The following is a 14,851-nucleotide window of genomic DNA, read 5'->3' as shown; positions in this document are numbered from 1 at the left end:
AGACTCCAGCATCACATGCATCAGTGTCCCCATGCTGAAAAATGGAGGCAGGTGTGCTTTAACTAAAGCATGCCTGCTGCCATTTTTTCAGTGCAGGGAAGCTAATAAGTGATGCTCCAGGCATCACTCTTGGAGCTGCTTTAATTAAAGGGCCCCTCCCCCCCAGCACATATACAAACACTCTGTAAGGCCATGTTTCAGCTTGCATCGTTGGGATTCACTTGGAGCCTGATGCATCAAACTGATGTTTTCACATTAGACCCCATGAAGGACTGTGTGAGTAAACAGGAAGCATTAGGGTTCATCTGCACACACGAGTTTGAAGGTAAAGGTGTGGAGTGAACCTCAGTGTTGGCTTCTCTGCTTTCAGCTGGCCCTAGAGAAATATGAAGAAATGTTTCCAGCATTCACAGATTCACGAGAGTGCAAGTTGTTAAAAGTAAGTGAAGCTGATGGTGATTTGAAGTCCTCACAGCTTAATTACTGGTCTGCAAATGGGAAGGCTGCCCTTCTCCTGTGTCCTTTTTTTGTGGGAAATGATGTTTTCATACTTGCATGTTTTAGAGGGCACCAGCCTCTGTATATCCCTGCATTCAAATCCCTTGGAATGCATGAAAATGGGGACTGAACTGTGAGTGGAAAATGATTATAATGAAAGCAGATTTTCATTTGTTTGATGTAGGGAGGTGGAATAGCTCCAAAGGGTCTGCTTGGGTAGTATCCTGCTGCTATCGATTGCTGGGCATAACGGGCTAAGGAGTTAACCATTCTGTCCTGTGCTCAAGGACACGATTCTTTCAGGTCTCTTCTCAACACAGAGAAGCATTCATTAATAATGGGTAGGCTGTAGCACAGCAGAAGTGGCTGGCAAGCTGGATTTCTGCCTCATTTACCTTCTAACATGTAGCCTTTGATTCAACTTTGTTAGAAGCTGCTGGAAGCTTACGAGGAACAAAACTGCGAAGCATACACAGAAGCAGTGAGTAACCCCCTGTGTCCCTGCCCCCTGCATATGTTTGATGGCCCATGCCTGCGACCTTGGTATAGGCAAGCTCTGATCCAGGCTCTCCCGGTGCACGTGGCATGCCAAGGTCTTATGACCGCTTGGAGTGGATCCCAGTTGTTGCTGTCCAGTGGAGGCTGCAAATTTTCTCCATGGCCCCCAGTAACATTGTTCGTGGCAGGGGGCCACCACTCAAGAGTGGAACGATGTTCTTCTTGAACACGGCCCCCCCCCCCCCAGTGCTTCCCTAAGGATCCCAATGCCATCTGCTGCTGCTCTGCTGCTTCTTGCTTTTCCACTGATTCTCTGCACTGAAAGCACAGGGCCTTCTCCAGGACTGTCACTGTCCTGACATAAAATGGCCAATAGCAAGAGATGAAGAGTAGCAGAGCTGCCGCTTACCCTTTCTCCAGGAGCAAATTTGCCTCCTCTCTGAGAGAGTGACCCTAAGTTTGCCAAAGTTTTCTATCTCCAAGACTCACCCCATTTTTGAGTGAAAACCCAGCTTTAGACTTGGAATTCTTAGAGCCTGATCCACAAAGCCCATCAAAAGTTCCCACTGACCTTCCTGTAGGTGCTAATGGCATAAGGCAGTGGTTTTCAGCCTTTTTTAGATTCTAGGCACCTCTCCATTATACTCGAGGCAGTTCTCTGTAACTTCTGTGAATTGAACAGCCCCCCCCGCCCAACCCAACTAATGTTACAATGCATATATCCTAGTAGAAGGGGCTCTGCAGTGGGAACAGGGGATTGGCTAAGCAAGGACTGAGCTTGAGCCTATACTTACTTGCTTATCTCCTTACAGTTTTTGGGGCATCCTTCAAAGGTTTTAGTGATCCTGGTTGAGAATCACTGGCTTAAGGAAATGAAATCACAGAAAAGTTGGGCTGGAAGTAATTTAGTCTAGGCAAGATCAGTCCTGACCAAACCATCCCAGTCAAGTGACACTCTTACCAAATTATATGTAAATTTTAAGAGCCATAGGTTTTTTTTTTAAGTTAATTTAAATGCAGCGTACCAATCTTGTTGTTCACATTGCAGTTTGCTTTCTAATAACCAGCATTAAACTTCCTTCCATCAGGTCAAGGAATTTGACTCCATTTCTCGCTTGGACCAGTGGCTAACCACCATGTTGCTCCGCATCAAAAAGTCCATTCAAGGCGAAGGGGAAGGAGACTTGAAGTGACTTGTCTGTGATATTTTTGTGGCATGCAGCCTAACTCTTAAATCTGTGTTTGTGTTACAGCCAGGGACCATTAAGGGATACTTGATACTATGTCTAGCTTAACTTTGTCGCTTATGAACCAATGACTTGTGTGGTGTTTAGTATCCTGCTGTCTGTCTGGATGACATGGATGGGGAAAGAAATGATACTTTAGGTGTTGCTGATGGATCCTTACACTGTGAAATCAATAAAGGTTTGTGAAACTGTTAGATGGATGAAAGAAACACGGCAGAAATCTTTATTTTTGCTAGCTGATGAGCCAAGTCTACATTTTAAATCTCTTCTGCCATTACTCTACAAGCTCGTGATCTCCAGGCCCTTTGATCCAGGTGTGTAAGTATCTGTTCTTCCCATGACATACAGTACATGCAAGTTTCTGAATTAATGCTGCTGTTAATGTTTTATGTTTTTAATGGACTTCACTCAGATATGTTTAGAATTTTGTTTTTAAAATGGTAACGCTATTTTGATGGTGCTAGTGAAAAGCTTGTGACCTTTTATATACAGTATGCATGTGTGTATGTACTCTACAGATACATGTGTGCATGTATAAATACAGAATACATAATGACATTAGGTCTGAAACACTGATCATTCTTCAGAGGGGAGGGATGACCACTTCTAATAGTTTATTATCCCTCCACAAACTTATTAAATAGGACCTAGTCAATCATGTATTTTATATTTAAGAACTATATATAAAATGTAAGTTTCTTCTGTATTTTCTTGAAGAGATTTTTTTCCCCTTTATTTTGTGGTGCATCCCATCCCTCCTACCCTGAGATGACTTTACCCAATAATATATTTTTCTAACTTTTTTTTTACATAAGCTCTTGCTGTCATCTTTACTGGAGGTGTTTTTCGTGTGTGTGCCAGGACACGTTTCACTATTGTGCTATTGGCTGAGCTAGCTCAGTGTTGTGCGTGTGAAATCACTGCATTAGACACAGTACTAGATAAGAGAACCCTTCTTAGCATGGCTGGACCATAGCTTGATCAGGCTTTGCTTTCACATTATATTGAAATGAAGAAAACACTGAAGTGATTTTTTTTTTTTTTTTTTTTTTAAATTACATGCAAACTCTGTTTTTCCTTTGGGCAAGCCTTAGTTTCAGTGCAGCTAATTAGACAAGCAACCTATATTTAATATAAATGAAAGTGTGACCATATACAGTTTCTTAGTGTGGTATGGCTTATTTCTCTACTGTAAGAGTAAGTTGTGGAAATGATTTTGTGTATCATCAATGTTGCGTATACAAGTAAAGGCTACTAGCTGTACTTACGTAAATGCCACTCGAGTCACTTGACCTTTTAAACTGTCCATCCTCATAAAGTAGGAAAACACTAGTATCCCATAGCTGACAGTTTTTTTTTATATTGCTACTGGGATTGGCCTAAGTTGGATCTTACGTTTTTTGTGTTGTGTAAGAAGGAATGCTGTAGGTATGCACGGACCTACCAGGTTCCTAACAGAGCAGCTGCTGGCTCTCATTTTTCTGTGTTGTCTGGGCTACCAATTTTCCAAGACAAAATGGGTCTGAATGACTGTGTTGCTTGAAGCAAAATATAATGGCGTGTTCTAAGAACCTGGAGACACTGCAGAACTATCATTTGTTTACAGAAAAATTCCTGGAGACCAAATGAAGAATTCCAGGAAAGAAAAAACACAAAAATGTTTTAATAATCCATCTCCAGGGCTTTTAATTTGCATCCCCTTTTTACTTTTGTATTTTTTACACAACTAACTCAACCTGGGAAGGGCTTCTGTTCTGCCCTTAGCTCTGTGTTGTGCGAAATGCAGCTTACTCTGCAGTTTGACTGAGATGACACGATTTTACTTAGTTTGGACGAGATCGCTTTCTGCTCCCAGTCGAATTTACAACTTTTCTTACTTGCCAGGTGAACAGGATGTAAATGCACAGTGAAGAAACAGGAGAAAGGAAGGAGCTTGTCCCAGATGAGCAACTTGGTTCATGTTGGAGGTGTTGGAGAAAGCTGTGTAACATGCAAAACCAGCTTTTGTTTACAGTAGTTAGCTGCTGCAGGGATGGCTTGAGACTTGTACACAGTGGCTCAAGCAGCTGCCCTGTATATGGGGCGGACAGCAGTACAGGGGAAGCTGTTGTGGAAGAAATGAGGCTCTTTAAACACAGACATGCCATTGATTTATTTGGGAGGAAGATGGATGATTTGGGATCTCCCATCCCTTTTGTAATAGATAATCTCCTTGAGCAATGCTGGAGTCAGCCTGTACTCCTCTGCTGTCTCAAGTTAGCCAGGGAGAACAGATTCTTCCCTTTACCCCTGTATCAGCTGTTAGTCAGAACTGGACTTGGCTCTCTCATTTGGCATTTTGAAGCCCCTTCAGTTGGATGCATGTTACTCATCTCAGTTTGGTTCAGTTGGACTACACCTTTTGCTTCCTACTATCTGGAGTCATTCTTGAACCTGCCACTTTCTGTTAAACTTGCTTGTTAATGAAAGGTTGATTTGTAGATGTGCCATATGACTGACCTGGAGGGGAAAGACAGCCACCTGCACAAGCATTTGTATACTGATGTTTTCTTCTACTGTCCCCTTAGGAAAACCATTTCTTTGGAGAGAAAAGTGCACTCCCATGTTCCTTGCACAAAGGCACAGAGAAGAAAGAACCTAGCTTGGGATGTTCATAGCACAAAGCAGTTCCTGGGATTCTGGCAAAGTGTCTCATTTTAGAATGAGATAGAGCTTCTCTGTCTGGTCATGCTAGGAGCACAGGCTGCCCTTTGCAGTAACTGCCAGCCACAGAGGGTGCTAGGGATAAGGGAAGTGTAACGAATCAGATGCACTGATAAAAGTAGATGTTAGCCCACTGGCCTATTTCCTCATGCAGTTACTGCTCATGTGCAAGCTCCTGATAGCTGTTGTCTTCATGTGATGCTATTGTAAAATGCATGTTGCACATCACTATATATGGCTCTTCCATACTAAATGGGCAAAAGAGAAGGATCTCTTGAAGGATCTCTATTACGCAGGTGGCAAAAAACCTTTTTTTGTTCTCATCTTACTAATTGAAACCTCCCCCTCTAGCAGAGATAATCCAAGGAGGATACACATAGCTCCTCTTTGCACAGTAACATAGCCTTTGGTTAAAAATCACTAGCCTAGAATGAGAGCAAGCTGTGTTTTGTAGAACAAGTACAGGCATTAAATTTCTAAACTTAAGGATTTATAAGGAAAGATATTTTTGATTATGTGAAGTGATGGCTCTTGTCATGCCCACAATTTTGTGATATTTAAATAAAATTTTGCATGGATATTAGATTCTGACTAGCAAGGGAATGTAGATGTTGTACAGAGCTTCTGTTTTTGAGGTGTGTGTTTGTTTGTTTTTTTAAATGTCATCTTGTTTACACTTTACCTTTTTGGTGGTTTAGTAGGTTTTTTCCCTCCAGGACCTAAAACCAGTATTTTTGCACAGTTGTGACAAGATGCATCACTGACTGACAGCGTACTGAAACAGCAGATGCACTAGGTTGTATAATCGTATCAATGTGCTCTCAAATTGTACTGTCTGACTGCAAACCTTGGTTTGTCTAATAGACTCCAGCATGTTACCCAATGTAATCCATGTTGTAAATTCGTGATATAGCTGTTTTAAAACAAACTGGAGCCAAGCTGCCAGGCTGGTGTGTTCTTTTTCTGTTTTGTTTTCTTTTCAGGTCAAGCATCTGTATTGATCAATAATGAAACGGTCTTAGCAAGAACAGAACGTGCGTGTGTGTGTGAATCTGTACAGTAATAAAGTGAAATTTATGAATAGTAGCCCTGAGCATTCTTTCCTGTTAAACAGCTCCATTTGATAAGCATGTACTTCACAGGCAACTGCTGAAGCTACACTGGCTATCTTAGCATTTAAAAAAAACCCTGAAATCATGTTTTGGTTAGACAACAGGTTTCAAATGCTGTGATAGCTGAAGAGCCACATACATGCAACACATACTGAATGTCACTGGCACCTAGTACAATGATGCACAAGCAATTGCAGGGGACTTTGAGTTTTTTTGTCCTCTAGTAGAATGAGTGGCTTAAATGATGCTTTAAGAGTTGAGAGCTGGGAAAGCCCAAGCCTGCCCTTATTTCCTCCCTCTTCCTGCAACACCCTTCAAAAGGATCTTGTGGTGACATCCTGATCTAACTAGTCCCTCATCATTCAGTTACAGCTTCATCTGCTTCTTAGCAACCCTCCAGCTGGTCATCTCTTTTCCTGTTTCTGTCAAGTACTGGGCTGAGACCAAATGGACTTACCTTCATGTGAGCTGGTGCTGTAGCAGGCTCACTGAATATTATATAGTCTGAGAACCCACAAAACTGTTTCTTGACTTGGAAGGCGGGGTCTAAAGGAAACAGTGCTGTCCCTCCTAATTGCAGTCTATCAACTCCAACATCTCTTTTCAGGCATATGCAAAAGAAGTTCTGTTCAATGGAGCACCACCACTTGCAGAGGGGAAGGGGGTGATGAATGAGATTTTACAGTTGGGATTCTTGTAAGGCATCAGAATGAGGAAGACATAGTGGCTGGCATATTGTATTTTGTTCACACCTGGTCTTGCACATTATCTGCTGTGATTTCAGTTGACATGAATTGGAACCTCTAAGTATTATTTCATTGACACTATTTAAGTTTGGCATGTGAGGAAGTGGCAGTTTTGCTATGAAAGATCTCATAAGCTTATCTTCTAAACATCTAAAGAAGTTCATTACATTTAACATGCATGTTAACCTGAACACAAAGAGTCTGGTACTGACAGCAAGTCGTTTATGGAAAGGGCAATAATAGTTTAATAAGAACAGCTTATACAGGTAACTCACTTCCATATATTCAGAATACAAAAGCTTCCCTGTCTACAAGTGCTAATGCTGAGAATTTAAATATATCTATAAACATTTTACACTGATCATTAGGAATCATGAACGTCAAAAGGAACATGTGAATAAATATTTCAAATATAATCTCTTAGTAAGAGAAACAATTCACACACAGAAAAACAGTTGCAACACAAAAGGGCAGATTTTCCGCTAGTGTAAACTGGTAGAGTTGTGTGGGTTTGACCCTGAACTGGAACAAGTAACCTAAACAAGGGCAATTTGTGGAATTGTTCTCTGTTAACTTCACAGATGCTTGCTTACTAAAAGTGCAAGCTGTACTGATATTGACTGCCTTATATTCCCAGTGTTTCCTAGCACAGAACTCTTCCAGGTAGTTCTAGGTTCAAAAAATAACCCAAGATGATGCTGGTAACTGTGCCTGAGTACTCTGGGCTAATCCTGCTCTACTCCCTCTGCTCAGTTAATCATGGTAATTCCTTATCAAAGTTCCACTTGTTTTGTAACAAAAAGTAACAAGCTGAGCCATGTAGGGCGAACACACATCTTAATTTTCAGTTTACTTAGAAAGTGCTTAGGATGGAAGAAACGGTTCTTCAGAAATATCCCTGTTGTGTCCCCTTTGCTATCTGTACAATATTATTCCTCTCACTGCAAAACAAGGAGTAAAAACAGTGACTACTAATAAATGACCAGGCAGTGTACAGCGGGTTTCTTTTCTCTTTTGTAGCGAGAGGAATGGAGAAAGGGCTGTTCTAGGGAATGGGCCTGCATGTTCCCTGTAATTCCCAGTTCTGAGAAATGGCATCTACTTAACCGAGTGTCACATAAGGATTATTCTTGGGATAATACGCTTTGGAGCAAACACTTGAGCCCAGATTTCTAAAGGATTCGGAGACCCTGACTGTCACTGAAGAGGTCTAAATACCTTTAAAACCATCTAACTCTTAATCACCTCCTTTTATGTAAAAAGGCACGTTGTCAAGATAAACCCATTATATATTTCCACTGCAGGTACTCTACCCCCTTTAACAAGGAAAATGCATGGACATGAAGTCATCATTAATGCAGTTTTTGGCACTTACCTCAGCTGTTAGTTTCACAGTCTTGTTTTTTTAGGCACCTGCCCAAACCTGCACTATTTCTAACACTGAATTATAGAAAAGCTTCACTGAAGTTATCATGGAGTTGCTTATTCACAAGTTTTCTAAATCTTTCAGACACTGGAATGAGAAGCCTTGCCTGTATTCTCACTCCTGAGCCTCACTGGGCACCTCTACACAAGACAGTACATCACTGTAGCGTTGGTGGGCATGAACCGTGAGTCCTGATGCTACTGCACAGTAGCTTTGGAAGTGACCCATGTGGCATTGGGACTGTGCAGTCATTTAAGCAAGTACTAAATGACTGCACAGGCCAGTGCACCTGTAGACATGCCCACTGTTTTGCACATACCATGCACAGATGCCTCTTGCAAATGGATCTTTCCCTGCCCTATTAAGTCAGTGGAAATCTGCTGTATCAGATCCAATTGCAAGATGAAGGTGCATGAGTTTAAGAATTACATCTTTTTTTTTTTTCCTTCCAGCTCCTGCAGTGGCTTTCAAATCTAAATCCTGTAACTTAAGGCCTGATTTATACTATAAAATTGTAGTAGGACACCTAAGGGAGAAGAGAAAACACACCCATCACTGATGACTATGACAGCAACCCCCTGGGTGGACATTAACTTAGTGACAAGAGCTCTTTTGGAGGTGGCTGAGTGCAGGGAGAATGGTTTAATCAACAAGAGGATTTTTGCTGCTACAGCCAGTGCCTCTACTAGGCTTTGTACAGCTCCTATAGCAAAACAAACACACAGTAGCCCTGAGAGCCTTCCATGAGGTAGTTTTGCTGAAGGGGGTTTAGTTTCTTATGCAAAAGCTTCAAGTTCTGAAGGAGTAAAGCTTTTCTTTACATTAGAGCAATTAATAGGCCAAAAATATTAAACCTGCTGGATTAAGCCTGTTGGATCAAAAACTCTGACATATATTACTGGAGGTCAGAAACAGAAGGCCACAAGCTATTTCAAGACATTGTAATCTATTTTGCAACACCAAATCCCACAGCCTGAACTTTCCACATTTTTGCTATTGCAAAAATGATACCCCTTGGAATGCAACTCTGCTTTTCCGGACTTGCTCCTACTGCTCCAATCTTTGGCAAAGGCAGAGAGGAAAATTAATTTCAGGAACTGGTTTTAGCCATTTTAAGTGAGACTGAATTCCATTAACTATCAGGCCCAGAGACGTAAAAGCATTGTTGTTTACCCACATTGTGGAATCAAGCCAGTGGGAAGCCGAATCAAACCTATGCCCTTTCTATTTCCTAAGGAACTGCTCCTAGCATATCCGTACCAAGGGGTGAATGGGTTCAACATACCTTTGCAGAAAAGGGTAAGTAAAGGACCTTGGATGGATACATTTCCAGAGATTAAATGGATAGAATAAATGAGGATTTGCCATGACATCAGAGATCAGTGGATTTCAAAACTGCCATACTAATGTGATGGAGGAGCAAGGGAGGGGGCAGTTCCCCATACCCAACTGGTAGTTATTATTCTATCCTATTCTTTGGGAAAAGAAGCTACAGCCAGACTACGCAAATTGGAAATAATGACTTCATAGTCACAAAGGAGATCTGCAATTCAAGAAATCATGGGGATGCCATTCACAGCCAGTCCCTCTTCCTAATAAGGAGAATTAGCCTGACCTAATTCTATCAAAGGGTTATGGGCAGAGTCAAAGATTATGAAAGAATTATAGTCCAGGTTGGATACGTGAACAATACCAACTTATTCCATATTTACCAGAGCATGAAGCTGTGGCTGAATAGAGTCAGTCTGTGTATGCAGAACCGTAAACTCACTTAAAGTGGTAGCTATGAGGGCTTCTTGGGGTCCCACAGTCCCATCAGACTTATAGTCTGTCCCCATGGTACAGCCATTGTCGTGCAGTGCAGTCATACTCCCTGGGACAACAGTCAAGTGCTGGTAGTGGCCATTTTCAGCAATAGAGAGCAGCTTCTCTGTGATTTTGGGTGACATGTCATACTCTCCATCGGGAAGTTCTGCCTTGTGCCCTTCGTTGTTCTTAGATGCTCCTTCAACAATAACCAGGAAAGACTTCCAAGGTGTATTTTTATCATGTATCTAGAAACGATACACAAAGCAGTGTCATCAGTAGGTGTCTGAAATGACTGTAATGTTTTTATCTAGATCACCTCTGAGCCGAGGATCTAAAACTTAAACTCTGTGCAATTGTTTGAGAATATGCTTCAGCAGTGCAAAAGGAGAAGTGACTTGCTATAGCCTCTTGGCTATCATGAGGCAATGCAGTAACCAGTGTTGACTTCTATAGCAGGATCCAGCCCAAAAGTATGCCAGTGCATACTCAGAGGAAGCCAGCGCTGGTACCAACTAAGCCCAAAGCTGCTATAGCTGCACTAGGGCCAGGAAGATCATTGGAGCACCCTAATCAGCTCCTTGATTGGGGTTGCTTCTCCCAAGTCGTCATGTATAAAAACTTGGCCAAGCCAAACACCTGGCCCAATGAGGGAAATGGAGGTCTCCAGGTCACAGGGCAAGTTAGAAATAAACCTCTCTTCTCCTGTTATTACCTGCATAAACTGCTGTCCATGCTGAAATTAATTTTTCTGTAAATCTAGCACAGCTCTGAATCTAAACTAGACAAGGAAATGTTTTGAGGTATTTTAATACCAATGTAACAGGGAAAGGGCTCCCAGTGGTCAAAACCAGCAGAAAGGAGATGGGTCCCTTTCCTAGAATTGATGCCCTGTACACACACGTGTCTGAAACCAGAACTGTGAGGACAACATAGCTCCTTACTGAGGTGTGCCGCCGGAGGGTGGATTTGTCGGTAAATGTTCGCCCACATGCGTTGCACATGAAGGGTTTCTCACCGGTGTGTATTCGATGATGACGCTGCAGTGCATTGAGCTGTGTGAACTGCTTACCACACTGATCGCAGCAATAGGGACGTTCACCTGAAATTGGAGTGGAACTTTAGAATGACACCTTGTCTGAGCAGCTCTTGCTGCAGCCTCTAAGAAGCCCAAATGCTCCACTTGTTTGACTAGGCAAGTACAGGCACCTTCACTAAACATTCAAATACATTCTCAGGAACATCATATTTGTGTAATTCTATACTGGAGCCAAAATCAACAGACTGTATCTAGCATTTAAGGGCTAAATCCTCAGCTGGCATAAACTGATGCAACTCTTGAGTCAACAGACCATCTTACATTAACTAAACTCCTGGCCTAAATTAGTCGCCATATTTACAAGTATAAATATTTATATGAGCAGGAACTCCAGGATTTAGCCCATCCATTTGCTTTTGTAATCTGCTTTGGTATATGTAAATATCATTCAGCAGAACAATAGTCCTTTATTTCCTGTGACATAGCAAAACAGAGGGAAAGACAGTAGGACAGCCAAGGGAGAAAGTGGGCTTGGAAGATATAAAAACTGATGCAACGTGGCAAAGCAGATGCAGAGAATTGGTATTTTAGCTTCAGCATCATTAGTGAGACCAGCACAACTCTGGGAAGTATTTCATAGCTACTGCTGCAATTTAACCAGCAAGAAACAGACACTTTTGGAGGGCCAGGTAGGAAGAACGGAGTGAATGAAATATCGCTGCATCAGTCAACAGCTAAGAATTTCATATAGAGGTGGTACTACTAGGCTCAGAAGCAGCAGAGTCTAAGTTAAGCAAATCTAAAATTTATGTCTATTAGGTCACAGTACTTTGCCTTCCAAAGAAGCATCTTTCCTACCTGTGTGAACTTTAATATGCTGGTAAAGTGAATTTCTCTGTGCAAATGTCCTGAAGCAAACTTCACATTTAAACGGCTTGGAACCTGTATGTATTCTGTTATGATGTTTCAAGTACTCCTTAGAGGCAAAGCTCTTTCCACATGTTTCACACATAAAAGGCCTTTCCCCTACAGTAAGGATCAATTGGCGAATGAGAAAACAAAAGCACATAAAATGTTGGTAAAGACATCACATGCAAACACCCTGAGCAAAACAAATAAGCACACAGCAATTTTAATGGCTTTAACTCCCTGGGATAAAGGTACAGAATACACCCATCTGAGGACCTATACAAGGCAGTCTCCTAAGGACACCAACAGGTACGTGTATGAAGTAAACAAAAGCTCAAAGTCAACAGTTGGCAGGGACTTCCCTTTTACTTCAGTGGGCCTTGGCTCATGCCCCTGATCACTTATATTAGAAGGTAACTTCCATTAAGAAGCTGATTTTTGACAGTTGCTTCATGAAGGATTTGCTTTATCTTCATGTTCTCTCTCCAGAGACATTTTTGGGTGTGTTTAAGGCAGAAGCGTCTGAGACCCCGCAGATGGGGAGACCTGAGAAACTTTGATTAGGAAAGCATAAGGAAAACAAAACCTTCACAAGCAACAATTTCAAGGTGCTATGATTAGAGATCCTGGTTTTCCCTGACGGAATCAGCAATTTTTTTTTTTTTTTTTTAAATGATAAAACCCCCAAAATACATGATAGAAATAAAAGGCCCCTCACTCCCCTCCAGCCCTGCTGGTGACCCTTCACTCTGCCCCTTAACACCCCTCATGCTGGTGCCCCTCTGTTCTCACTGCCCTCCAGCCCTGCCAGATCGGGCCCCCAGCTATCCACAGTCTCCTGCCCAAGGCAGCAGCTGCTGTGGCAGAGCCCTGCTCCCCCCTGCTTGCTGTTGGTTTGGCCGGAGGGAGGGAGGCTCCCCACCATTGCAGGCATTCCCAGGGGCCAAAGGGGACCTGTGGCCCCCAGATCTGTGCATGCAGTGGGGGCGAGTTGCCCGCTGTGGCCTCCACAGCCTGGTGGATGTGACCTGGCACTGCAGGGAATAGTATGGCTGTATGGGGAAGCTCACTGGCACTGTGAGCTCCACGCTGCCCTGGCAAGGCGCCCCCTGTGCACGTAGCAGCAGCAGACACTGCGGCATGGGACTGTGTACCTCAGTGCTGCCACACGGGCAGGATGCATTGTCAGGGCAGTGCAGAGCTCGCAGTGGCATACAACTTTCCTATGCAGCCATACTATTCCCTGCAGTGCTGGGTCACATCTATTGGGCTGTGGAGGCGCCAGGAGAGGGAGCCCATGCTCACCCCATACACAGATCTGGGAGGCATGGGTTACCCCCTGCCTCCTGGGAGTGTGTGCAGTGGTGGGGAGCTGGCTCTGCCCCCTAGACAAGCTGCTCACGGCCCCATCCCGCTCCCTGCCAGGGCCCTGCAGCTGCGCATTACAGCCCTGGGCCCCAAGCCCCAAGCCCCCCTGGCTGGGCAGCAGCTCCAACTTCAGCCCCTCCCTCCATTGGCTTCAATCCCCCCCACCCCCTCACCTTACTTACAGGAGCTGCTCTCCAGGCTACCTAGCAGCCATGTGGACATGGTGCCCCCCGCCTGACTGCCCTCCTCTCAGCTCCCTGCAGGCTGGAACCCTGCCAGCTTGCAGGGAGCTCTCTGCAAAACTGAGAAATCCACAGGTTTTGCTGTTAAAATGAGAAATCCATGTTTTCCTCAAGTAAAGGGGGAAATCTGTTTTTCCTGTTTTCCCATGGGAAACAGAAAGCCCGGATCCTTGGTTATGATTCAACTCAATTTACACTGTAGGCATACAAAATGGTGGGGACTTATTTGTAATCTTGTTTGCATACTGTAACGAGCCAGCAATGTTTCTTAAGCTAACTGCTGCATCTCGGCCAGAAGAGAGTGTATTATTTTCTCTTTAAAATTAAACTAAAGTATAGCTGAGGGACTAATTGAATTTTCAAAGCAACCTTTTTGGAAGGCAATTATCCAAAGTCTACTGAAACCACTGGGAAACTCCCCAGCCCTTCAAGGGGCAACACTCCCACTTAGCCATGGCCTGTCATGCACATGGGCAGAACGCTCCACATCCACAGTGAAACAAGTGGCAGATTGCAGGAGCATGTAATGAACCTAATGATTGAGCCAGTTGTAAACAGATGACAAAGTCATGTGTTTGACTCAGAGGCACTGGAGTTTCCTTTTTAAATTAATGAACATATTTAGACACCAATTATTAGAAATCTCTCTAAGAATTTTACAGAAGAGGCTACAGTTTTCTTCAATGTTTTACACAAGAGTACACATATGGGGCAGAAAGTTTTGGAGTTGTTAGGGTGGTGTTTGGAAGAAAAGTGCAACTGATACAGGGCATGCAATCAAAATACATCTGTACTTCAGAAAGAGCCAGTATCTGCTCAGTATCCAGATGGTAGTCATTATTATACAGCTGCTATTTCATTGGAGTCTAATGTTTAGAATTGCCCAAAGGAAAATCATAATTAAACAATTAATTATTTTCTTGTACGTTTCTCTAAGCCCAGCAACTAGCTTGGCAAAAAACTACTGCTCACAAAATGATGTGCTGTTCCCCCTCCCCTCCACCACTTCCCCCTCTATTTTAATGTGACAGACATATTATACTAGTAAAAACATTTAGCTTCTAATAAAGAAGCAGTTTTGTACCAGATCTCCTTTTATACATGGACAAAAGAAACTCTTACCCGTGTGACATCTTTTATGATATATAAGCATGTGATTCTGTGTGAATCTGGCACCACACTCATCACAGACAAATGGTTTTTCACCAGTATGGATTCTGAAATGAGAAAATGCCATTGAGCTAAAAGGTACATGCT

General features: G+C 42.9%; 2 protein-coding genes across 6 annotated transcripts in view; one reads left to right on the top strand and one right to left on the bottom strand.

Annotated features, from left to right (window-relative positions):
• The window catches only part of NAPB (NSF attachment protein beta), a 49,687-nt gene extending 43,655 nt beyond the window's left edge, over nucleotides 1–6,032 (top strand). For both annotated transcript variants that reach the window (XM_019544086.1, XM_019544087.1), the window contains 3 exons: nucleotides 371–439; nucleotides 929–979; nucleotides 2,085–6,032. In XM_019544086.1, the coding sequence (XP_019399631.1) occupies nucleotides 371–439; nucleotides 929–979; nucleotides 2,085–2,189 (225 nt within the window). In that variant the 3' untranslated portion in view covers nucleotides 2,190–6,032. The remainder of the gene's footprint in view (nucleotides 1–370; nucleotides 440–928; nucleotides 980–2,084) is intronic.
• The window catches only part of LOC109316200 (GDNF-inducible zinc finger protein 1-like), a 34,521-nt gene that overhangs the window by 10,947 nt on the left and 8,723 nt on the right, over nucleotides 1–14,851 (bottom strand). For 3 of the 4 annotated variants that reach the window (XR_002102754.1, XR_002102755.1, XR_002102756.1), the window contains exons 3-6: nucleotides 14,717–14,811; nucleotides 11,934–12,101; nucleotides 10,981–11,138; nucleotides 9,354–10,284 (exon numbers count right to left, since the gene is read on the bottom strand). Coding sequence is in view for 1 of the 4 variants with exons in the window: in XM_019544085.1 (XP_019399630.1) it covers nucleotides 9,928–10,284; nucleotides 10,981–11,138; nucleotides 11,934–12,101; nucleotides 14,717–14,811 (778 nt within the window). In the remaining 3 variants the exon portion in view is untranslated. Of the gene's footprint in view, nucleotides 1–7,025; nucleotides 10,285–10,980; nucleotides 11,139–11,933; nucleotides 12,102–14,716; nucleotides 14,812–14,851 lie in introns of those variants that run through there. The other variant, XM_019544085.1, reaches the window with a different exon arrangement.

The sequence above is a fragment of the Crocodylus porosus genome, unplaced genomic scaffold, assembly GCF_001723895.1.
Source record: "Crocodylus porosus isolate Cpor-Errol unplaced genomic scaffold, CroPor_comp1, whole genome shotgun sequence".
Taxonomy (NCBI): domain Eukaryota; kingdom Metazoa; phylum Chordata; order Crocodylia; family Crocodylidae; genus Crocodylus; species Crocodylus porosus.
The sequence above is the reverse complement of the archived record's forward strand: the minus strand, read 5'-3'. Positions and strand labels throughout refer to the sequence as shown.